The sequence below is a fragment of the Anthonomus grandis genome, chromosome 8, assembly GCF_022605725.1.
Source record: "Anthonomus grandis grandis chromosome 8, icAntGran1.3, whole genome shotgun sequence".
NCBI lineage: Eukaryota > Metazoa > Arthropoda > Insecta > Coleoptera > Curculionidae > Anthonomus > Anthonomus grandis.
Window position 1 is genome coordinate 23304925 of NC_065553.1, and position 27082 is coordinate 23332006.

The following is a 27082-nucleotide window of genomic DNA, read 5'->3' on the forward strand; positions in this document are numbered from 1 at the left end:
ACAAAATTCAGGATATTATTTTAGTAACTATTTTCTTGATAACTCGAATTTTAAATTGCTTGGACTAATATGAGTTTATACTATAGGATGCCTGACGCTATATACAGCTTTCTAGTAAAAATACAGATATATTTCTCATAAACTTATATCAATTTTTTTTACATTTAATCTTTAAGAACTGGATACATTAAAATTAAGAACTTTTTTTCTAACATTTTTACTGGGGTAATCTCAGATTTTTCTCTAAATTGCTTGGACTATCATTAAATCTTTTAGACTGTGTGGCGCCATCTCTTCTCAGTTAATGGAAATTACTAACGCAACTACAAATTTCTCTAATTTTTCACATTCCAGTCGATCAACCACTACCGCTTATTTTGACAACTGAGTGACATTTAAATTTTTGCACTTGCATTTTATATGCGTTTGTTTGTTTTTTCACCACGTTTCATTTAATTAAAATAAATAATATTTTAGCCCGAACTAATTGATATGACTGCCAGAATAGGACCTATTGATCCCCCGAGTTCAGCCAGTTCCGACAGGCAAGTATTTCATTGATTATTTTGTGAAAATCATGTTGTTTTCCCTAGCAGAAATATGGGGTTTCTTGTGTTTTAGAAAATTGCTAAAAATAGTTTATAAAACGTGTACGGCTTTTTACGTTCTTTAATCCTTTTTGATATAATTGACAAAATACGTATTCCAGTCAGGTTTTAAGCTTCTTTTAGTGGGTAAAATTAGTTATACAATTTTTTAGTAAGAAAATTACTAACCAAAAAATTTGGCATTTCTCAGATCCTTTAAAAATGTTCTTGCAATTCATACATTGTAAGAGTTTTATGTGTATGCTAATAACTTAACTATAGATATCCTTATCTTTAAAAAGAAAACAACAAAAAAGTAAATAACTCATTTATTTGCTTTTTTGTACTTATTTCACAAAATCCTTGCACTGGCAGCTACAATCACAATTTTTTACAATATGCTATTAGGCATGAATCCCTTAGAAATAATGACCTCAAGTTTCTCACTATATTTATAGATGAGTCATCATATTAATTGTTTAATATAAAACCTAGCCTTAACCTTAATTTTCACTATAAAATCTAAATAAAAGATCCATTATGAATAACCTCACAGATAATTTAAAAGAACACATAGATACTATTTTTTTAGAATATCTATGTGTTATCATAATGTAATTTTAAATTCTTAGCCTTGAAAAGATTAAACAACTGACCCCCAGTAGTTAAACTTTCAATTATGACTATCATTTAATTATTTATCATTATTGCATAAATGAATCTATAAACAAACAATATTTACCATTGCAATTATGACTGAACTAAATATGCATTTAATTAAGACTGAATAAACTTTTTATATTGCCAAGGCTTATTAAGAAGGTTATCCCATATGGAAGCACCCCTAAGGCAAGGACAAATAATGATATAAACCCCTAACAATCCCATAAAACTTATAAATGTTTGGAGTGTTCATATCCTTATAGTAAAATAAATGTAACACTTTTAGTGACCTTATAGACACCCAAGACTATGGAGAGGTATTTCCAGATATGGAAGACCAAGAAGAAAAAAGTGGGGACTTTTACAACACCCCAGCCTCGCCCATTACTGTTCCCTATTGTCCCAGACCACCATCAACTGGTAAGTAGAAATAATAATAAAACTGCCTTCCTAATAAAAATGTAAATTAATACATGTAGCCGTTAATTGTGCTTATAGAAAATTCATACTTAATAGAATTGAAACCCCACAAATAAAAAATACATTAATATATACTCTATAACAACAGACACTACATATTAGCATTGCTATAAGCCAATAACATTTTTAGTTTATTGGTTTATTTATTTACCAATGGAATCCATTTACATTATAATTACAATTTACATCTAAGTTTAGTGAAAAGTGCCATATACACTTAATATAAAAAAATCCATCTCATATCATACAAAATCACAGTAAGCAAAATAAATAATAATAAATTGCTAACAAAGAACAATTGAAAAAAATTATTGTTTTTGATATAATTTGGAAATAAATATTTTTTTTGGTTTCTGTTTTAAAAATGCTCTACTTTTTTGTATTTTTATTTTTTGAGTTAATTATTGCACTTTTTGTGCTGATAAGTTCTCTATATTATTTTCTTTCATTCTTATATATACTGAGTTAAATCAATCTCTGAACCTTTGATCTTGTATTTTATATACAAAAGCTTTAAAAAAATTGCATATTTTTTTATTTCTTTACTTGCCCAATTCTTAGATTTTATTCTGCCTGAAAAAATTGGGAAAGCATTCCAAAAATAATAAGGAATTACTTGTTCAAATGCAGTGTACTTTTTCTATACCCTTTGACTATCATAAATATATGCCCATGATCCATGATGTAAGACATATTAAACAGATGGATGTTATTAATAGTAAAAAATCAGGTAGAAGAATTGATCAAAAACAACCTACATCAAGTATAATAAGTTTTGTTTATTAAAATGTCATATGATTTATAAAATTTCTTCCTTTCAATAATCATCATATTATCTTTAATAATGTTTTGCATGATTACCTTGACTCTGATTGGGTAAATTGTGAAAATGCTTTAAAGCTGGAATATTTGATCTCAAAATAAACCTAATAAACATATGTAGTATTAATAAAACTTTTGATGGTCTGTTGGCTTATCTTGAAACTTTTAAATTTAGTTGTGATGTTATCAGTATTTCAGAAACACATAAGGTTAAGTGGGTAGAAAACTTTGACACACCAGGATATACAGTTTCTATTTCTTAACCCTCAGACTATACTGTATATTATTGTATTCATGTAGCAAATAGCATAACTAACATTTTCATTCTCATTATTAGCATTTACTTCAAAAAATACCAGTGATGTAGTATTTCACTTGTTGGAAAGACTATTTGGGACTTAATGACAGAGAAGTAGTGGCAGTCATTTTTTGTGATATCACTAAGGCCTTTGACTATGTATCGCATGAGTTGTTGTTGCAGAAGCTTGAAGTATATGGGATTTAGAGAGAGTATGCTACAATGGTTTCGGTCATATCCGTCGGAAAGAAGCCAGTCAGTTATCTTTAAGGGTTCCATATCTGATTAGTTGATAATTTCAGCAGGGGTACCACCAAGGATCTGTTTTGGGTCCACTTCTTTTTCTTCTTTATATTACTGACTTACCCTCAATATTAAGACATGGGCAATGTACCTCTTTTGCTAAGGATACCACATTGCTATGGCATGATACAGATGCACAATTTCTATTCAAGAAAATGAATGAGGATTTATGCAGAATCAAGACTTGATGTTACTGTAATTATTTGTCCTTTAATGTAACCAAAACAAATGTTTCAAATTTTAAGTGTACAATAGAGAATGTGCTTTTGAACACAGAGTCACAAATAATAACAAGTTTCTGGGTCTAATAATAGATGACAAATTAAAGTTCAAAAGACATATAGAGCAATTATCACTTAAACTTGCTTCTGGTTGCTTGGCAATTAGAACCATTGCCAATCAACTTAATAAACAAATATCAAAAAGTGAGCTTCTCTCTGCAATATTGGATATAGAGAATCTTGTAAAGCATATTTTATTTCTGAAAAAACTTTAACTTTACCCTCAATATTTATACTCGAACCTGTTTGCTTGCAATGCATAAAAAATATTCGACGGTAATTACTTCTCAGAATACTATTGTTACTCGTTCTACATTTAAAATAAACCTTCCTATACCTAGATCCTCCATGAGCTATCATTTTATTATTTACTATAGTAAGAAACTGTTTAACCATCTTCCTATTTCCAGCAGAAGGATTTCTAATTATATTAAATTCAAAAGGAAAGTTAGGAAAATATTACTTAGAGGAGCCTATTATAGTGTGGATGATTATTTATTATAGAATAGTTAGCTGTATTGTAATTTTATTCTATCTCTTACATTTATAAGTTTTATTTTATGTAGTAGATTATTATAATTACTTTTTAAATTTTTATAATTTAGAACACTGTGGTAATCCAATTCTTGATGGAGATCAGTACCATCCTGCTTTAAGTATGGTTTTACCAATATCTTTGAATCACATAAAAAATCATCATTACATTAACTATGAATATATTTATGACTATTCAATGGGCGACTTTTATAGGTTGTATACATTATTGAGGGAAGTTAATTGGGCAGAACTTAAAAGGGCTGACAATGTTGACATGTGCACTCATGTGTTCTATCAAAAGGTTTATGAATGCTTAGACCTGGCAATACCCAGAAAGAAAGTTAAAATAGGCACTCGAAAACTCAAAAGTTTTCCAAAATACTTCTCTCAAGAACTAAAGAAAAATATTAAGTTAAAGACACATCTGCATAAACAAATTAAAAAAGGCACTGCCAATTTTTAAATTAGGAATGAATATAGCAAAATTAGAAGTACAGTGAAATATCAAACTGCACATGAGCTTCGAACTTATCATGAGAATATTGAGAGAAATGTCAAAACTAACCCAAATAGCTTTTGGGATTTTGTCAGGTCTGGGCGTTCAAGACCTGGTGTTCTGGCTGAGGTATGCTATGGGGAGTGTACTGTTAGCGGTGCTCAGGAAATAGCTGACACATTTGCATTATATTTTAGCTCAGTATTTCAACAGTCTGAAAAACCTAACTTTAATAAATCTAGTGGCAACTTTTCATTCTCCAAGATCTCTGAAATGCAAATTCAAGCAGCCATTAAGAGATTAAAATCAAAAAAGGCCACTGGCAATGATAGTATCTCCTCATACATTTATAAAGGTTGTTCTGATATCTTGAGCACTCCATTAAAAACCATTTTTAATTTGTGTCTAAAAACAAACACATTTCCAGAAGTGCTTAAATATGCTTTGGTTACTCCAATCTTCAAATCAGGAGATAATTCTTTGGTTGATAACTACAGACCAATTAGCGTTCTTAATTCTCTCGCACAAATTTTTGAAAACATTTTATACCAAGATATTTTGAGCTCTTTCATGAATAAATTCTCTCAGCAACAACATGGATTTCTACCAGATGCCTCAACTGTCACCAACCTTAGCACTTTGACTGAGGCAGCTGCCAATGCAGTAGATAGCCAAGAGCAGCTAGATGTTGTCTTGACAGATTGTGCAAAGGCTTTTGATTTTCTGAACGATTTGCCAAACTGTATAAAGCATGCTAGATGTCTCGTGTTTGCTGATGATTTTAAATTATTTATGCACATAACATCTCTTATTGATTGTCTTGAGCTGCAAATTGATTTGAACTTGGTGGCCCAGTGGTTCAGAGAAAATAAAATGTCATTAAACATAGATAAATGTCAAATTCTAACCTTCACAAGAAAAATGCAATTTATAAATTTTGATTACAAAATTGATAATTTATCGTTAACTAGGAAAAGTAAATTTAGGGATCTTGGAGTCTGTTTTCAAACAAATCTCAAATTTAAGCAACACTATGAAACTATTGTAAACAAAGCATATAAGCTTCTTGGTTTTGTAATAAGAAATACAAAACATTTTAAAGAAATAAAATCAATAATAATTCTGTACAACTCACTGGTCAGACCGATCTTGGAGTATGCCTCAGTCTGGGCACCTAAAGCAATGATGCATATTAATATGATTGAAAGGGTCCAAAAAAGATTTTTAAGATACCTGTACATAAGAACACATAATGCATATCCTTATATGATCTCCTATAATAGTATGCTAATTGAATTTAAAATGGTACGATTGAGTGTTAGGCGTAATATGAATGATGTCTTATTTATTTACTACATAACTAACAACTTAAAATATAAGAACTGTTCTTTAATTATTCATCTATCATTTGCTGTTCCTAAAATCAATTTGAGAATAAGAAATAACAATCTTTTCCAGTGTTCACCTTCAAGTTGTTCGCCATTTAATAGAATGTAATAATTATATACAAAAATATGATATAGATGTCTTTAATATTAGTATATATTATTCGCCAAATTAAGACTGATTTTGTATCCTTATCTGATTAATCGTTTACTTGTTAATCTGTTCTTTTTGTTTTGATTTTTAATTGTAAGTATGTGTATTTTATTAAATGTTATTAGTTTTAGTGTAGGTTTAGTTTCATCATTATTATTGGTTTTCCTTTTTCTTTCTGCAAGCCAGTAAGCACTCCCACATATAATTACATTTCAAATGTGTTTGTAAGAGTATAAATAAATAAATAAATAATTTAATATGGAAAAACTGACATGTCTATAAGAATTTTGTATTCTTTAGATAATAAAGCATATTTTAACTTTGACTTCAGTTAGTGGCTTCTTGAGTTCTTGTTTCAATGAAGTTGGATCATAGTTTACCCTGTATTGAGAGTCTCGAAGTTTTTATAGTTCTTACAACTTGCTTAACAAATGCTGGGTTAGTAGAAATAACTTTTAAAGTTACAGCCTTCTTGTTTTTTACCCAATCTTAGAACTTTGTCGATCATATCTACTCCGTTGGCATTCCGCTGTACATTCATAAATCTGCATACCTCCATCTTTTTATCACTTTAAATTGCTTCCTGACTCCCTATTAAAAATAATGAAGTTTTTGGATTTATCTGTCCTTTCCTGGATCTCAGTAAGAATCTTTTCGGTATCAATCCCTTTACCATGTGAACATTTTTGTTTCTTTACAACTTCCAACTCTCTCTTAATACCATCAATCTCCTTCCGCAGGTGCAGTAAAGTGCAGTGCATTAAATAAATTAAAAACAAAAAACAATGAAGCTTAACAGCTTGACGTCTGTTTTGCAAATAACTTTTCATAAGTGACTAACACATCAAAAAATTTTTTTATGTGATAAAGTTCAAATGGTTTAGCCAAAACAATGAAGACACCAAAAAATTTTATGCTGCTGTTTAGTTGATTAGTGACTTCGGAAGTAACATTGTATAAGGCATCCGCAGTGCTACACCCTGGTAAAAACATATAGCTAACAGTCTTTTAAGATTTTTTATATTAGTTGTTTTTTTTAATAATTATAGTTACTTGCCTAAATTTACTGCCATAAATTTGAGAAATAGCTTTTTAACGGTTATCAATAAATAACCTCATTGTATAATCGAAAAAAAAACTCATAATCCCCAGATTAATCATGATTGCACTGATATTTTATTTTTATGGCAATTAAAGATTAAGGTACACCTAGAAATGCGTCAAAACCGTGATGCATCAGATTATTTAAGATAATAATAACAGCCTTGACTTTTTAAAAGGTTCCCAAAAATCTCCCAGGGCTAGAAGGCAACGTACGACGTCACTGAACCAAGCCACCACCACCCAAACTAAAACAGATGTTATGATAAGGTACAAAATTTAATAATTTCGTTCCCCCAATTAGATTAATTTTTTCGATCAGGACTCCCCAGAGGACTATATACACTGCTGGCCGACCTCCATGGTACAACAGTGAGGGCCAGAAAGTTGAACCTTTTGTCATAGGTAAAGCTGTAAATAAACCTACGAAAATTTAATGCAGAAAATGAATTTTTTTTTAGGTATTTGTGGTGGTAGTGCCTCAGGTAAAACCACTGTGGCAGAAAAAATTATTGAGTCCCTTGGTGTCCCTTGGGTTACCTTGCTAAGCATGGATTCATTCTATAAAGTGCTGTCTGAGAAACAGCATCATGTAGCTGAGAAAAATGAATACAATTTTGACCATCCTGACGCTTTCGATTGGGAATTGCTCTCAATAACGTTACAGAAGCTTAAGGAGGGCAGAAAGGTGGAAGTTCCTATATACAATTTTATGACACATTCTAGAGAAAATCGGACTGTAAGCTTGGATATATTGTTAATATGGTGTTTTAATTGTATTTGGACTTTTAGAAGACTATGTATGGTGCGAATGTGATAATTTTCGAGGGGATTTTGACCTTTCACAGCCAAAAAGTGACTGATATGTTAGATATGAAGATATTTGTAGATACAGATGCCGATGTGCGACTAGCCAGGAGGTTAAAGAGGGATATTAGCCAGAGGGGTAGGGACTTGGAAGGAGTGTTGAAACAATACACTAGTATGGTGCAGGTAAGAGAATTATTTAAGTGAAAGTTACATCCTTTCTATAATTATAATTTTAGCCTTCATTTAATCATTATATTGCCCCATTGATGTCTTATGCAGACATTATAGTGCCGAGGGGAGGCGAAAATGAAGTCGCGATTCAGTTGATTGTTCAACATGTTCATACACAACTTCATTTGGTAAGCCTGTTTTGAAAATTTGTCTTTTCTTGTATATGTCGGATCACTATTACACAAGGCAATATTAAAATGAGATTTGTTACATAAAATAATGCCAAAATATCGACTCGTAAACATGAGAACTTGTGATCTGTAGCTGGTTCCCGATCTTGATCAATTCTCTCTAAAAACTGTCGAGCCTTGCATCTAAACTCAATAATAACCGTTTTCCTGAATGCTCTATTCATCCCCTCTACATTTTCAAACTCAAACTCAAAAAATGCTTTATTGTCAATATAAACATAGAAGTTGTAGACAAAGCCAAATTCACAGACATTACAATAAGTTACAAGCTACAACAAAACTACTTAAATTAAAATGTAAATCATAAAGAATACTTAAATGCTTATCATTAAAAAATTCCCTTAAACTATAGTAAGCTTTACTGGATAGAAATTCCTTTGTTTTTGTACGTAGGCTTTTTTCAGCCTTTAAGTTTTCTGATTTCTAGTGGAAGATTGTTAAATAACTTTTTACCTCCATATACAATAGAGCCACATATAAGTTCAGAATGAGGAATTGGCAGCCTCAGCAGGTAATTTGGTCGAGTGTTATATTGATAACCTAATTCTAGTTCATGTTTCTATTTTTTTTTTAAACTAAACAAACTGTTTTCAAAATAAAAAGACAATACAGAGTTAAAATATTTTCAGTCAGGGACAAGGGGCGACAAGAGTCACAAGGCTTTGCTCCATATAGATACCTAATGGTTTATCTCATCATTTTGCATACCAGTTCCAACGTCGAATACTTCAGCATTATTAAATTAGAAACCAGTATAATAAAAAAAGCTTTACAGCTTTTCTGGTTATTTCGCAGTCGCCAGTCACTTAGAAACTAATATAAACAAATAACCTAATTTAACTTAAAATAATATTGAAAATATCTAGAGCTATGCAGGGTGTTCATTTGAAAACTGCCCACCACGGATTTATCGAAAACCACTGTTTAAAAAAAAAAACACCGAAATACGTCAAAAGGTTTGTTGAACTTGTTGAAGAAATTTTTACTATATCTGTTCCATGCTATGATAGTATAATTTTTATGGGGGACTTAAATATAGATTTACTGAGACCAACTGCAGCAACTCAAAACTTTAAGTATCTTTTGGAAGTATTCGATCTTCGGCAACTGATTAATAACCCTCCTAGAATTAACAACCGGTCTAATACCCTTATTGACGTCATTGTAGCTAGCAGTAACATCGAGTGTATTAGCTCTTAATCTACCTGTATATCGGAGTCCATATCTGATCATAATGTAGTTCAAGCGATTTTAAACTTACCAAAATCTAAATTATGTAAAAAAGTTGTTAGGTCCAGGGACTACAATAGTATTAACATGACTTCATTTAGGGAGGAGGCACAGCAGCTACAGTGGCATAATATTTATTATATTTCTGACATTAATCAAATTATTCAAAAATCATTACTTAATATTTCGTATTTAATAAATAAATACGATCCGTTTAAAACAAGACTATATAAGGATAGACCATTTACGCCGTGGATAACGAATAATATTAAATATCTAATTAAATTAAGAGACAAAGCTCGCAAAAAATATACTCGACAAAAAACTCTCGTGAATTTGACATATTACAGGCAATTAAAGAATTATACTAAACACCCAATTAATCGCGAAAAAAATACCTATTTCAAGCAAATGTCTATAGAAAAGTGTCAAGATTTTGGAACAAAGCCATAAAACTTAATTTTACAAAAAAAAAGATTGACCCTATTCCTGAAAATCTCAATTTACCTGAGGACTTAATTTTTTTTCGCACACCTTTCAACACCGTGGGCCCTACTAATTCACCATCATTAGAAAAACTTAACTTTTATAATTCAAATACATTTAGTCACTTTGAGACGGAATTTAATATGTCAAGTATGAAAGTCTTATAACTGAAAATAAAACTGTCGATATTATAAATAAAATAGGATCAAGTGCAATAGATAGTGATGGAATTTCCATTAGAGATCTTAAACTATGTCTTCCTTTTTGTCTTAAGCCATTAGTCAATATTTTAAATTCCTGCATCTTAGAAAACCAAGTCCCCGATGATTGTAAAAAAGCGATACTCATTCCCTTACTAAAAATATATTACCAACAAATTATAAAGACATTAGATCAATAAGTATTCTGCCTGTCATTTCAAAAATCTTAGAACGTCACGTATATAACGAAATAGCTGACTATGTTTATAATTTAAAAATTATTCCTGATTGCCAGTCAGGATTTCATAAATCTTTTAGTACTATAACAAGTCTTATCAGTATTGTTAATGATATCAGGTTTAAAAGGAATTCAAAGGAAATAACTTGCCTAACTCTTTTAGATCTAAGTAAAGCATTTGATACAATAGATCACCAAATGCTTTTGGCAAAACTGCACTATTATGGTGTTTCGGCAAATGCCATAAATTTTTTTAGCTCTTATCTTAAAGATCGGTTACATTGTGTCCGAACGGTGAATGATGGTGAATTTAAATTTTCAAGGTTTTTGTCATTTAAAAAAGGGGTGCCTCAGGTTTCCATATTAGGCCCCTTACTTTTCTCTTTATATGTTGCGGACATGAATCAGTGCATCGAAAAGGTGCACCAATTTGCTGACGACTCCCAAATTTATAATTCTTTTAAAATATCAGACGTTCAGGTGGCACATAATAAAATTAACGCCGATTTAAATCAGATTGCTTTGTTTGCTGAAAACCATAACCTCAAATTAAATGCTTCAAAGTAATGGAATGTAATGTTTTTTTCACAAAATAAAAGTCATCTTCTAGATTGTATGGAAAATTTTAAAATTAATATTAATGGAACAGTTATACCAACCGTTGCGGAAAAACGTAATCTAGGGGTTATATTCGATTCAAATCTCAGCTTTGCCTTCCACATTACGAACAAAATTAAAATTGCTTACGGTCGTTTAAAAAACTTATATAAATACAAAAATCAGTTACCATCAAATACCAAATATTTGCTTTGCAATTCGCTTGTACTGTCTTTGGTGGATTATGCAGACAATGTGTATGGCGACTCACTAACCGTATCTCTGTCAAGGACGGTGCAAAAACTGCAAAATAGTTGTATGCGTTTTTCCTTTAATATATCGTATAGGGACCACATTGCTCCTTATCTAAATTCACATTTTATATTAAATATGAGAAATAGAAGGAAGTGCCATATGTATAATTTAATTTACAAAATATTTAAATCAGGTCAGCCGCCATATTTAAGAGACTTATTTTTTCACCATGATTATATACACAATGTAAGAAATCCAAACTTAATTAGAATTCCATTTCATCGAACATCAGGTTTTAAAAAATCATTCCAGTATGTAGGCATTCATATGTGGAACAAGTTACCGGGTTACATTAAGAATAGTTCACCAAACAAATTTATTGCATATGTTAAAGAAATTCTTCTTTATTCTCAACTAACATAGGCATTTTAACAAATTCACACCACCAAATTTTTATTAAAAATATAATTTAATTATTTTTATTTAATTGCAACCATATTATTTTTGAGTTCTTACTTTTTAAATCAACACTGGTCTTGTTGATCTTGCAGGCATAAAAATAAAATTTTAAATGGTTCATTTTGGAATATCTATTCATTTTTGCGTCATGTTGCCCTGGTTTTCCAGCCTCGGCTCGTGTTTTTTGCCGCCCTTCCTGCTCTCTGTCTATTGCACAAATGGTACCTATATTAATGTAATTGATATAGTAAATTATTACACTATATTTTTTTTTGTTTTTAGCTTTTATGCGTGTATGTGTTATTGGTTGTTTTTATAATCGCAGTTCAGTCCGCATTACTCTTAGCATTGTTTAAATTCTTGTAATAAAAAAATGTAATTTTTTATGTACAATGTTTAAGTGGTAATAAAAGTCTTTTAAATTTGAAAAAGGGGACAACTTTCTAACCTAAAATAACTTCACCGCCTTTCACCCTCTGCCCCCCAGGGTCATCCCCTTAAAAATTTTAAATGGCAAGGGGTATCGAGTAATAGCTTGTTTAAAAGGTCTTTGAAAGTCTTTTATTTTGACGTTTGATTTTTTTAAATCGGTCGATTCGTTTTCGAGAAAATTAGAAAAATCTTTGTTTATCTTAATTTGTTCAGATAGAAAACAAAAACATGAAAATATCAGTTTTTATTTCAATAAGTGTTAAAAATATTGCCTGTTTTTGGCCAAACAATGATATAGGCGATGTTAAAATTCCTAACGGACATTTTCAAAAACATGTGGGATATCATGGCAGCTGTCGATGATGTGTTGACGAAGTTCATCCAAACTTTCAGGTTGGGGAGTAAACACAATAGATTTCAAATGACCCCATAGAAAAAAGTTTAATGGCGTTATATCAGGAGATCTAGCAGGCCATTCTAAAGGTCCCCTTCGCCCTATCCATTTATCTGGAAACTCGTCGTCTAGCCATTGCCGAACGGGAAGAACATAGTGAGGAGGAGCGCCGTCTTGCTGGAAATATATTTTAGCCTCATTAAGTATAGGGTTTCCATCATCATCGATTTGGTTTTCAATGTATTCAGTGATAAGCGGATTGATGGTATTTTCGAACATATCCAAACAAATGTCTCCATTTAAATTTTCGTTAATAAATAATGGCCCAATCACTTTATTTCCTAAAATGCCTGCCCATATATTAATTTTTTGAGGGTACTGGGTATGCCCTTCTACAAATGCATGAGGATTTTCATTGCTTCAATATCTACAGTTATGCTTATTAACAAATCCATTTAGATAAAATATGCATTTATCACTAAAGCAGATATTCTTTACATGAATAGTATTGTCATTAATCACTTCAGTCATTTTTTTACAAAACTCAAATCGCCTATCGAAATCGTCTTCGGTTAACTCTTGCAATATTTTCATTTTGAATGGATGAAATTTATGGAGTTTGGTAACTGTGTGAACAGAGTCTAATGAAATACCAGTGGCAAGCACAATTTTGCGTAATGAAGTATTAGGATTTATTCCAAAATGACCAAAACTTCAACTTGAGCGGCTTCATTCAAAATTCGCCGATGATGACGTTTTTTATTTGCAACAGATCCATTTTCAGTAAACTTAGTAACAATGTCCAAAACATACCTATGCGAAGTTATCTTCTCCGGATGTCTGGCGTTAAACGTGACGGCAGTTTGCCGAGCACATTGATTTTGGGCACCATAAATTAGAATAATTTCCACTCTTTCGGCGAGTGTGTAAACGATTTTGGAAGTAAAATCTTCAATTCAACAAATAAATTTTCACTATACCAAGAGTGTCACAAATGTACCTGACGGCAAAATAAATACAGTTCGCCCAGGATAAAGTCGAAATTATACCCATTTGTAATGACGTCATTTTTGTTTATCTTTGTTTAGCATATTCCAAACAGCGGCGACAACAAACTTTTGAAAAAAATTGGTGTCTGATGATTATTCATCTTTTATATACTAGGTTATGTGAAATATCTGTCACTGTCAATCAAAAATATTGGTTTGTCAACTTGTTCTTGAAAGTTATTTTGAAAAGTGTTAGATAATGCCTAAAAAAAGATATAATAGGTATAATGAACAATCGCAGCTGATGATTTTAAATATATTGGCTTTTTTTCAACTGGAAAAGGAACAAGTCCGAAACGGAATGCACTTCAAATTGAGAATGTGATACAGCGAGCCGCAGATGCAACAAAATTGAGCACAACAACGATCGCAAATATAAAGAAGAATGGAATAAAATCAGATCAGGATTACGCAGCCCGTATATCTTCCAAGCAAAAGACAGCAAAAACTAAAATTACAACATATTTGAAACATAGAATTCGGGACACAATTTATTCTATGTACGCCAGAAAAGAATATGTAATATTGGCAACAATAAGAGAAAAGTTCAGGGAAGAAATTGAATATTTCGGGTTTTCCATTGACTCCTTAAGAAGATGGATCAATAGTATAGGCTTCAAGTGGAAAAAATCAAATAACAGAAAATATTTGATGGACTTGCCAAATATTGTTCATAAAAGAATCAATTTTTTAAGGGAGTATATCAAAAATAGAAATGTAGGTCTGGAAGGTTTTACTCCAGTTTTCATTGACGAGACGTGGATTTTTAGCAAAGGATCATTTCGTAGTAGCTGGCAAGATGACACCAAGCATACGGATTCAAGGAAAAACAGTTAAGGTAAAAATTATCTGGTTATCTTTTTACATTTTTTTTGAATAATAACTATTGCCCTTGTAAGGGCCCTCTAACTTCATAATTTCATCTGTTTCATAGTTTCATATAATTTATCTCTAAGACAATATGAGGGAATTTAACTCCATACACTACTTGTATGTGCATGGAACATTACTTATTAATTATATTAAATTTATGTTCTGGAAGAATGATTTCTAAAAGAAGAGAATTGAATTATCTTATTTTTTTTCGATATTTCGATGATCTTATTTTTAAGGTCATCGTTATATCGTGGTCCACGCCGGAACCAAAGATAGCTTCATCAAGGGTGCAAATTTAATATTCAAGAGTGGATTAAAGACGGGAGATTATCATGACAATATGAACAGGAAAAACTTCGAAAACTGGTTTAAAACTCAGCTGGTTCCAAATCTTCCCCCAAAGTCATTTATAATCATGGACAATGCAAGTTACCATTCTGGTTTATTAGAAGAAATCCCGAGAAAATCTTGGACAAAGCAGAGACTGACCGAATGGTTGAAGAAAAAGAATATTGGCTTTCCAGAAAAAGCCATGAAAGATAAAATATGCAGTATTGCACGCAGAAACTGCCCTACTGAAAAAAAGTACTTCCTTGATGAATATGTTAAACCTTTAGGACACAAAATTTTGCGACTGCCACCATATCATTGCCAGTTTAATGCAATTGAAATGGTATGGTCGGAATGTAAACGAAAATATGATCAATATATTTCCAATTTTAAGGGGTCGCCTTCAGAAGTTCTGACTACATGGGAAAGGGTAATAAACGAAATTTCTATAGATCATTGGCAAAAATAGGTTTTTCATACAGAAAAGGTAATTGAAAAGGCTTGGGAGGCAATACAAGTGTGTGATGCCTATGACATTCTGCCACTTGTAATTACGACTGACGAAGACGACGATGACGAAGACAATGTCTCTGATTTCAGTTCTGACTCTGACAATACTGACGAGATTGATTAAGCTTTTTTTGTTCTAGCCAATTTTATTTTATGATCGTCGTTTAAGTATTCAATCATATCGTTGCAATTTCATTAACTTGCTAACGCAATATGGCGTGTTTTATTTGAGTTTGTATGTTTTATTTTTTGGAATGGTATTTTCATTTTAATGTGTTAACATATTCCTTCAAGCAGCATTTTTTTTTCATGAACAAGTAAATTAAATTGTCGGTATTTAAATATTTTTCAGTGAGTTAAAATAATTTTATACCATTATTCACAATTTTTGTAAGCTCGGTTTTGTAACGTCTACTGCTCGTGCCGAATTCTACTTTTCAAATATGTTGTACATTTGGTTTTGCGGTCTTTTGCTTGGAAAATATATGAGCAGCGTAATCCTGATCTGATTTTATCCCATTCTTCTTTATATTTGCGATCGTTGTTGTGCTCAATTTTGTTGCATCTGCGGCTCGCTCTATGACATTCTCAATTTGAAGTGCAATTCCGTTTCGGACTTATTATTGTTGTTTATGTCCCATTATTTATGATTAATTATAATAATATTTGTTAATTGTTAAATTTGTTAATAATACAATAAATACTACAAGATTTTTTTAAATTTTTTGGGAATGAAAGTATATACACGAATATAAAAATATAATAATATGCTGCTAAAATAAATCATTTGTTAATGATGAAGGCGATGGTAAAGTTTCTAACCTAATATTGATTGGCAAAAATATCTACGCCATACCTTTTTTCTCACCTGGATGACGTAATTACAAATGGGTATAATTCTGACTTTATCTGTGTTGAAAAGAATGCGGAAAAAAAATTCAGGTTGTTATTTAGTTTTTTCCACGTCTAATCTTCGGAATTGCTGTTTATGTTGGTAGTTTCGAATCGAATCGACCGATTTAAAAAAATCAAACGTCGAAATAAAAGACTTAAACAAGCTATTACTCAATACCCCTTGCCATTTAAAATTTTTAAGGGGATGACCCTGGGGGCAGAGGGTGAAAGGGGGTGAAGTAATTTTAGGTTAGAAAGTTGTCCCCCTTAACAAACCTTTTGACGTATTTCGGCGTTTTTTTTTTTTAAACAGTGGTTTTCGATAAATCCGTGGTGGGAAGTTTTCAAATAAACACCCGGTATATTATACAGATAATCTGTAAATTTTGTCCTCTTAAATACTGCATATCGCGATTAGACCTAGCAGCGTATTACACTGGTATATCACTATTTATTGAATTATCTATATATAAACCGTCATTGTAAACAGCCTGATAAGCTAATTTACATAGGCTATCAATGGTTTATTTGCTATGGTTCCTTTATTTGTTTATAGTATTAAAACTTTAGGAGCAGTCTATAATATTAGTAAGATATTTCTTTGATCTTATTCTAACTGTAAATTTTTTTGTTCTAAATTCCAGCGAGGTTTTAAACTCAGGGAGGAACTGGCCCAAGCCTACGCAATGAATTCAGGTCCCAGGCCTCCAACGGTGAAACTACTGCCCACCACACCCCAAATCAGGGGTCTTCACACGTTTATAAGGAACAAAGACACTCCCAGGGACGAGTTTATATTTTACAGTAAAAGATTGATAAGGCTCGTGATAGAGTTTACTCTCAGTTTGATGACTTTCAATGATAAAATGGTGGAAACTCCACAAGGAGTGTTTTATGATGGTAGGTACAGTTGTATTTTTTAACAATCTTTTATTTGCTCGGGTTGTATCTATGTACAATAATGGCCAAAAGTAGATAGACAAATGGTTTTTTAAAAAAATCAAAGGAAATAAAAATAATAAAGATATTTAAGTATATTATGGGTATTACGGTTATTATTACCTTAATTACGGTCATACTAAGCGACAAAATTCATTTTTTCGTTTAAGTTAAAATTTAATTTATTAAATATGCGTTAATCTTCTTTTAAAACATATTTTCTTACTTTAAAAATTAAAGTAAGCTTAAAGCCACAATTTCCTTTGATTTTCTGTTTAAAATCAAAATTGAAATAAATTTAGTTGGAGTTTTTATTTTGTTTTAATCACTAATAATTGGGCAATTACATGTAGTGTCTTACTGTTACCCATGCATGGGTAACCCTGAGACTAATGACAACGGAATTTTATGTGTCAAATTCAGAGATCTTAAAATAGGTACTGCTAAATACTATACATATTGTGTTAATAAAAGGATGTAAAAATACAGTCATTAAAAAATTTTGTTTATACATTTAATAGTAATGATCTTGTAGTAAAAAGAAAAAAAAAGTGTCTCACTGTTACCCAGTATACGTATACCCCCCCCAAGCACAAAATGTTTTTTTTTTTGTTGTTTTTACTAACTCCATATCTGTAAAATAATTTATTGTTAATGAGACCAACAAAGTAAAAAAAAACAACGTCGAAAGGAGGAGGTTTGATTTGTTATCCTTAATCCCACTATTTATATTATAACCATATAATTGAGGGACACTATACTCTGTCATCACGCAATATTACTTTAATGTTAAAATGGTAGGTTCCTGAGCAATGTTTCATAGATAATTGATATGTTGATGAAGGTGCGTACTTGATCTTAATTATTAATTTTAGGGAAAAGTATGGCAACAAATAAACTGTGTGGAGTATCTATCTTAAGAGCGGGAGAAACTATGGAACAAGCGGTGTGCGATGTGTGCAAGGATATTAGGATAGGAAAAATTTTGATCCAGACTAATTTACAAACTGGGGAACCAGAGGTAAGCCCTAATAAATTAATTTCGTTAATTCACTAATTTACACGCGTGATTAAGGGTATTTTTGATAGACCTACGTAACTTTCTTACTTTAGACCAGTGTTATTCAAACTTTTTTCGTGACGGAACCCTTTTAAAAAACTAAATTTTTAACGGAACTCTAAACTAAAAGCAAAAGCAGTTATACCTGAATTGTTTATTAATAATCATACAAAAAAATATAGATACAGTAAGTAATGAGTTAGTCAGCAAATGATAACACTAAGTTCATTTAATGCGAGGCATGTAATTGCTTTTTATTCCTCATCAACTGGGTAATGTCAGGCTTGATAGAAGAAAGTTGAATTCTCATGTCTGGTTCGGCATCCAGTCTATTGCGGTATTTTGTTTTTGTAGCTGTATATGATGAAAATCCCGTTTCACACAAATACGTTGTTGGGAACGGCAGAAGAACATACAAAGCTTCTGTGGCAAGTTGTGGATATTCATCACGAACCCTGCACCAAAAATCATTTCGGGAAATTGTTTTGAACAATGATTCCATGCTTGTATCCAATGTCATTTCTAGAAATGATTCATAGATCTGATTTGACATATTTTCAGGCTTCTGCAATTTAGATGAAAAAGGGTTTTGAATCCATGAGTTTATTTTCAGTTTTGTATTCAGTTCTTCAGGAAAGTTAGATTCAAAAGTTTCCCTTGCAGATCATTGAGATATTGGACCAATTCAACAAATATTTCATTTTGAACTATTTCTGTATCACTAAGACTATGGTGACTCGAAGGAACTCACTTAGCAATGAAAAGCTTTCGATTTCTCTCTTACCAAAACAAGTAATCCAAAAATCTGATTTTCTTTTAAAGGCAGTTATTTTGTTGTTAACATTGAAAACTGTTGTCTGTTTTCCTTGTAGTGACAGGTTTAATTCATTAAGTTTTCCAAACATGTCTGCTAAAAATGCTAGTCTATATAACCAGCTTTTATCGGACAAACGGTCTTTTAAATTAAACAGAACATGTGTACAAAAAAGCTTCTAATTCTGTTCTTAGTTCAAAAAGCCTTGGCAAAGTTTTACCCCGAGACAACCATCTCACTTCAGTATGGAGCAATAGTGTTTTATGATCGCTACCATAATCTTCACATAATATTGAGAAAAATCGGGGTTGTAGTGGACTTGACTTGACAAAATTAATTATTTTTACTAACTCATCAAGAACCAATTTTAGATTTGGTGGCATTTTCTTAACCGCGAGTGATTGTCTTATGCAGGATCCAGTGGCTGGAACTACAATTTGGCGCTTTCATTTTTATTCGTGATATTGCTCCTGCTGTTTTACCCATCATTGCCTTGGCTCCATCGGTGATGTGAAGGCAAAAGCGGAGCGTGATATATTCTACATTAAGGATTGGTTTGATGAAATGTATTTAACTATAAATTTTGAAAAATCGAAATATCTGGCATTTAGTTGTTCTAAGAAAAATGGACCGGGATTTTCAAGCTTACATATAAATCAACATCAACTGAATATTGAGGAAGCTCAATCCATTAAATATCTGGGTGTGTATATTGATAATTTATTAAAATGGAATATACATATCGAGAATGTCATAAAAAAACTTAGAGTAATTATATTTAAATTTAAACAAATTAAGCAAATACTAGATACGTTTCAAATAAAGGTAATATATTACTCATTAGTATATTCTCATATTCAGTATGGAATTTTGGGTTGGGGTGGGCCTATGATGTACATCTAAAGAAGTTGGAGATAAAGCAAAAACTTTTTCTAAAAATAATGTTTGACAAGGAAAGGCGATATCCAAGCGATTTACTGTACAAAGAAAACCGCTTATTAGATATTCACCAAATCTTTTGCTTTAAGATGCTAACAAGGTAACACAAAAAGAGGACCGAACTACAAAACATTACACACGATCACAATACTAGACATAAAAATAATAAGATAAATAAAACTGACAGGACATATAAAAGAATTGGGCAAAGATCTCTACAATTCTTGGGACCACATGTATATCGCTTCATTCCATAGAACTTACGAAATATTTTATATATTCCATCTTTTAAAACAGGCCTAAAAAAATGGTTACTGGAGCAAGGTAGAACAGCTTGCATAAAGTATATAAACTTATATAGATTCTAAACCTAATTAACAAAAGTAATCAAGACAATTTTGAAGTTAGATAATAGTGAATATTGGGATCAGTGTGTGGGAATTCGTTCATTGTATTACTGGGGTAAGGAGAGAAGGGAAAGAGAAAAAAAACTACAATAAAATTTTGATATATAGACTTAACGCTAACATGAACATTCATTAAATGGGATAGATTAAAACAGGAAAAATAATCCCTAATATAATGGGGCACTCATTTATTATTAATATAAAGTTTGCTTATTGTTGTATATATTAATGCTATTATTAGATATTGGGTAAATTTAAGTTATAACTCGCACCTGTGGTTTGTAAGTAAAACCTACGCACAAACCACTAGTTTCAGTGGGGTTTACTTATTATTTATTTCTTTACACGCTTTAGAGTTAAGGAAAGTAATATAGGTTAAATTGTAATTTAGAAATAAATAAATAAAAAATAAATCGGTACAAATATCAGTGCAATCATTCCAATCGAGTTGGTTTTCTTCAAAAAATATGTTAATCGTGTTAAAAATTTCCTCTTCGGTTGTGTTAGTGAGCAGCGATGAGCACATAAGCAAGTCTTCTTCGAGTAAATGTTTATATGGATTTCGCACAATTACTAGCAAGATGGGGCCAGTCCAGCAACATCAGTCGACTCATCCATTTGCAAAACGAATTTGTTATTTTGAAGCGGTGAAACCAGTTCTTGTTTTATGTTTGCTGCGATATCCCCAATTCGGCGCGTAACTGTATCGCTCGAAAGCGGCACTGTAGAAAGATATTTTACAGATTTTTCGTGGAGCATACATTTTGTTATGTCTACCACACATGAGCTTTTCAGCGTGTGCGCTTCTCCTGCTTGGGCAATGCGGTAACTAACCAAATACGATGCCTCCGTGGCCTTTTCATTCACAGTCTGAGTCGCATACGTCATAGTTTTTTGGCTTCTTAATAATTGTTCTTTTTTACGTAGGAAAAATTCTTTACTTTTGTTTTTGAAGTCGGGATGTACAGTTTCTAAATGTCGGCGCATCTTAGCAGGTACCATCGAACTATTAGGAAGGAGTTTGCTGCATAACATACAAAGAGGTGAACCGTTGGAACCAACAAATCCGAGATTAATGGATGATTCGTCATATTTTCATTTTTTCGCCTTCAGTGTGTCATTAGATGTTTTACTAATTGAACTTGAAACCATAAACCATAATCGAATCTAGAGATGTGCGGATAGTATCTACTCGATACTTTAATATCTGATACATGCGAAGATTCGAAGTAATCAAATCCTTCGACCCCAACTACTCGTTACTCGGATACTTTTTTGAATCTCAAATTTCCAAGTCATCGGTGGCTGCTTATGCGTAAGTAAAATATGGCAATATTGTTAATAAAATTAAATAAACCGCCGCCGATCGGCCCAACAATAATTAATCAGTAATACCTATTTATATTTACCCGGCGTTGTCGCCAATCGCCACGCACTTGATACTTCGATAATCGATACCTTGTTCTAGGTAAAAATATTTGAATTCGTTTGTCTTGCCCGATTACTTGGTTACTTTTTATTAGCATAAGTATTAAAGTATCATTTTGTAACATCTTACTAAAACTTGATAACACTCTTTTATACTCAAAAAATATAACAAACGCCAAATCAAGCCCTAAATTTAATATAGGTATTCATATAAAATCTTAGTATTAGCCTGTATATTCACTAACAACTAACAAGTAATGACTACTTTGTAACGAATACAAAGTATCTGATACTTAGATATAAATTATCAGTATCTACTCGATACTTATAAAACTAATTGTTGCACATCACTAATCGAATCATCTCGAATTCCTCAGAAACTTCGAAGAGTCAGACGATTTTCTCCGAAGTACGCGTCGACGCACGAGCACGAGAAACAGCGCGACGAACCGAGGTCATTCGATTGCTCATAGTCCGGGGGGCGAATGGTGGCGTACGAGTAACGCTGTAACATTTCGATGTAACATTTACTTAATAATACATACAGGGTGATTTTTATAAGAAGGTCATGCTTTTGGGGGATGATAGGGGACGTTCAAATATAACTTTTGATATAAGACACTATGGGTCGGAAATGCCTCAGAAGCAAAATACAGGGGGTTAAAGTTTTTAAAAAAATTAAGAAATTAATTTTTAATGTTTTGACTGTTTAAGATATCGGTGTCAAATTTTCTCAATAAAGCTACCTAATGAAGATGCTTTGAATGTAAAAAGTAAATGTTTTAGTTTCAACCAGTGGCGTAGATTAGATAGGCAGGCATTAGAGTAATTTTTTAATAAAAAAAAATAGTACGCCACTGATAATCAAAAATTTTAAGAATCCTTGGTTTATTTAACAGAAAAAAAGGTATCTTGCATCTTTTTCCCAAAAGACACCATTTTATCAGAATTTAAAAAATAAATAAATTTAATAAAAACTAAGGAAAAAAAAAATTGGATAACGTTAAAAAATACTAAATAATAAATAATAATAATTAATTTAAAAGGTGCTCAAAGTGGCCGCCATTTCGTTGGTCCAAATCAAAGTTATCTTTAATTTCGCCTGCAGCTACTGCAATGCGAGCCAAAAGATCATGTTCATCTGGCACAGGTGTAGAATAAATAAGTTGGTCCAAATGACCCCACAAATAAAAATCACAGGGATTTAAATCGGGGGAGCGCGCTGGCCAAGCCACTGGGCCTCCCCTCCCAATCCAAGGTCTAGGATATCTTTGGTTCAAATATTCCCTGACAACGCGACCGTAGTGTGCCGGACAACCATCATGTTGAAGCCACATTATTTGCCGAACATCCAATGCACATCTTCTAAAAGTTCAGGCAGTACATCTCGAAGAAAAATCAAATAATTCCCTGCAATGAGACGTCTTGGCAAAATGTACGGACCAATCAAGTTATCCCCTACAATGCCTGCCCAAACATTCACAGAGAATTTTTGTTGGTAGCCACGGATAAATTTAGCATGAAGGTTTTCATCAGCCCAGACATGATTGTTTCTTGGGTTGAAATGTCCCTCTCGGCAAAACGTTGATTCCTCGCTAAACAAAATAGCTTGGCGAATGTCTGGGTGTCCAACCCCTTGTTGAATATACCAAGTGGCAAACGCGAACCTATTAGCATAGTCTTGGGGCAACAGATACTGAACCTTTTGTTTTTTAATTGGATAAAAGTGGTTATCATGCAAAACTTTCCAAACCAACCTTTGGCTTATCCTCAGGTGATCAGCAATTTTTCGGGTACTTGTATTTGGATCCTCTTCAATATTGCGAAGTATTTAACATTATCACGAATAGGTCTTGCACGAACTCTTATGCCTGGGCTCACGTAAAACAAAAAGTACATGTTAATGTTTTGTTTTTATTTTTTTTAAGTAGGTACCTACTTGTAATTGTCCTCTCTCACGTAGACTCCTGTCGACCTTAAGAAAAAATCTTCTCTCTGGGACCATTCGATTGGGAAAACGTTCAGCATAAATCGCGCGAGCCAATACAGCATTTCCTCTGGATTCACCAAGGGTTAAATGCATATTTGCCAATTCATTCCCCGTAAATCGCTCCATAACATTCAAAATAAAGCAACGGCAGAACAACTACCTTATTTAAATTAATCAGGAAGATGACGTTATAACAAAGTTTTGATTCGTATGTCAAAAATATCCTAGCAACCGTGAAAGCTATTAGTTATTTTGTTATCATGTCCCTCTTTGCAATTTGCGTGGCATTGAGTAAGCAGATATGCACACTCCGCGAATCCGATGAGTTCGTGCGAGACCAAATACCGAAATTAAAGATAGGGGTGAAGTTATTCAGAAAATTCACGACAATTTAACATTACGCTGCAGGCTCTGTATCCAACGAAATGGCGGCCACTTTGAGCACCTTTTAAATTAATTATTATTATTTATTATTTAGTATTGTTTAACGTTATCCAATAATTTTTTTTTTCTTTAGTTTTTGTTAAATTTATTTATTTTTAAATTCTGATAAAGTGGTGTCTTTTGGGAACAAGATGCAGGATACCTTTTTTTCTGTTAAATAAACCAAGGATTCTTAACATTTTTGATTATCAGTGGCGTACTATTTTTTTTAATTACAAAATTACTCTAATGCCTATCTGATCTACGCCACTGGTTGAAACTAAAACATTTACTTTTTACATTTAAAGTATCTTTATTAGGTAGCTTTATTGAGAAAATTTGACACCGATATCTTAAACATTAAAAAAACTAAAAATTAATTTCTTAATTTTTTTAAAAACTTTAACCCCCTGTATTTTGCTTCTGAGGCATTTCCGACCCATAGTATCTTATATCAAAAGTTATATTTGAACGTCCCCTATCATCCCCCAAAAGCATGACCTTCTTATAAAAATCACCCCGTATATTAAATTTTCGTGTATGTACCAGTAACACCTATAAGTAGGCGTTTCGTTTTGATTGTCTATTTTTATCTTAGGTAACTTTATTCTTATAGGATCCACTTTAATACATGCATTTATTTATTATGACTGCTGACGGAGCCCTACCGGAGGTTTCGCGGAGCACACTTTGAGTAACGCTGCTCTAGACTATTAACAAAATAAACTGTGGGGATGAGAACAATACATTTATGAGAGAAAAAGGATAATAAAAATGAACATACCATAGGCTGTTGATTCCTTTCTTTATATTTGAGCTGCCCGTCACTCCCACTACCGGCCGGTATTTTCGATAATTGGCAAGGTTTTACGGGATTAGTTACTTAATTTAAGTACTAGTGAAGTATACATTAAAATGCCTCGAATACAGGAAAAATGATTCCCTTTTAAGTCCTTGTCCACTACTCTCACGTCTGGTCCCTCGTTCATTTTTAGGAGGGGAATGAGGAATTTTGGTGTTAGCGAGCAGACATATTTTTAGATATAGGGGTCATTCAAATTTTACTTAGAGAAGTGAAATTAATATGAGTATTTGAATAACTAGTGCAAGTCATGCTAATGCCATTACTGAACACAAACTCTTTTGCAGCTATATTACTTAAGACTGCCCAAAGATATAAAAGACTACAAAGTGATCCTGATGGACGCGACCGTGGCCACGGGTGCAGCAGCAATGATGGCCATCAGGGTGCTTTTGGATCACGATGTAACCGAAAGCAATATTTTATTGGTAACATCATGGTTTACAAATTAGAAATGCGTTGGATTTACATTCTTTTTCCCATCCAGGTTTCTCTTCTTATGGCAGAATCCGGTGTGCGTTCAATAGCATACGCCTTCCCAAAAATTCAAATAGTCACCACGGCAATTGATCCGGAAATAAACGATAAATTCTACGTTTTACCGGGAATCGGGAACTTTGGCGACAGATATTTCGGAACGGAACCGGCAGACTTGTGTTAGGATATTAATGCTCTTTTTGCGGCAGTATTTGCGTCTTATTAGGACGTTGTTATTTATTTTTTATTTATTAGCAGCTGTAAGAATGTAGTTTATTAAGCTATTTTTATTGTATTGTCTCACATTCATAGTACTTAAAACATCTTGGGGTAACTTGAAGAAACGTTAACCTTACCGATTCTATATTAATCTTAATAGGGACAATAGAATCTCATGTGAAAATAAGGAATAACCTACTGGAGGCTCTTTTTATATGAAAAGTATAAACAGGATTACGGGCTGGGATAAAATTGGGTCAAATTAAAAAAAAAAACAAGTTTCTAGGTGTGTATATTTGTAAATTTCTATTAGTTTAGTGTCTACTTTGTTGGTATAACAAAGATTTGTAAAACCTGTTGCGTTAGTTTTATTTATTCCTCTGATATGGTTCGCCAAGCGGTGAATCCAATAATCAAAAAATCTTCACATAAATTTTTGTATATAGGGTGGAAAAAAAAAGATATGACGTCATCGGTCATTTTTTTTTTAAATAGAATGCTATATTTTATTGCATTTATGAAATATAGGCGAAATTCCAAGCAAGTTTCACATAACACACCTTATCTCAAAACTCAACTGTTTCAGAAATATTTACATTTAACCAACAAGAAAGTAGTAAGTACGTCTATTTTCAAGTTAAGATAAAATGGAGGATAAAATGTTATAAACTGTGAAAACTCTTATTAATGTATCAAGTGTTCAAACTGATCCCCATTTACTTCTTGGCAGAAAGCAAGACGGTTTACAAGCTCATGTAAAACACTATCAATTATTTCGGGTGATATACGTCTAATTTCATATCTAATTCTATTTTTCAAATCTTCTACACTGTTTGGCTTCTCAATATAAACTTAACAAACTTTTCAGGTACCCCCATAGAAAATAGTCGCCGGGATTTAGGTCTGGTGACCTGGCCGGCCACTCTATTGGCCCTCTTCGTCCTATCCATCTTCCTGGGAACACTGTATTTAAGTAATTACGGACATATCGAAAGAAATGTGGCGGTGCGCCGTCTTGCTGAAACCACAAATTATCTATCTGTATAGGGCAGCCAAAGCAGGGATAAGATCTTCTTGAAGAAAATTCAAATAACGTTGTCCTGTTAAGTTTTCTTCAAAAAAGTATGGCCCTATTACTTTATTTTCCACGATATCAGCCCAAACATTAATAGATTTACGGTACTGTGTATGAGCCTCTGATTTGACACTGACCAGTACCGACAATTTTGCCGATT

General features: G+C 32.3%; 1 protein-coding gene across 2 annotated transcripts; it reads left to right on the forward strand.

Annotated features, from left to right (window-relative positions):
- The first annotated feature begins 378 nt into the window (after positions 1-378).
- Positions 379-26205, forward strand: LOC126739497 (uridine-cytidine kinase-like 1). 2 transcript variants are annotated; one of them, XM_050445202.1, is made up of 11 exons: positions 379-545; positions 1537-1670; positions 7287-7377; positions 7430-7512; positions 7569-7846; positions 7900-8100; positions 8154-8276; positions 16934-17189; positions 18104-18249; positions 25439-25579; positions 25639-26205. In XM_050445202.1, exons 1-11 carry the CDS (start codon positions 493-495, stop codon positions 25810-25812), a joined length of 1680 nt encoding a protein of 559 aa, XP_050301159.1. In that variant the 5' UTR covers positions 379-492; the 3' UTR covers positions 25813-26205. The 2 variants fall into 2 exon arrangements, with proteins under 2 accessions (XP_050301159.1, XP_050301161.1); XM_050445204.1 differs by lacking the exon at positions 379-545 and adding an exon at positions 1405-1436.
- The last annotated feature ends 877 nt before the right edge of the window (positions 26206-27082 follow it).

What these genes read in the sequence shown, in the direction of transcription:
- LOC126739497 (XM_050445202.1), top strand. Translation starts at nt 493, where the DNA reads ATGACTGCCAGAATAGGACCTATTGATCCCCCGAGTTCAGCCAGTTCC. An exon ending in ACAAGGAGTGTTTTATGATG is followed by an intron (nt 17,190 to 18,103) that starts GTAGGTACAGTT and finishes TATTAATTTTAG; the next exon opens with GGAAAAGTATGGCAACAAAT. An exon ending in TACAAACTGGGGAACCAGAG is followed by an intron (nt 18,250 to 25,438) that starts GTAAGCCCTAAT and finishes ACTCTTTTGCAG; the next exon opens with CTATATTACTTAAGACTGCC.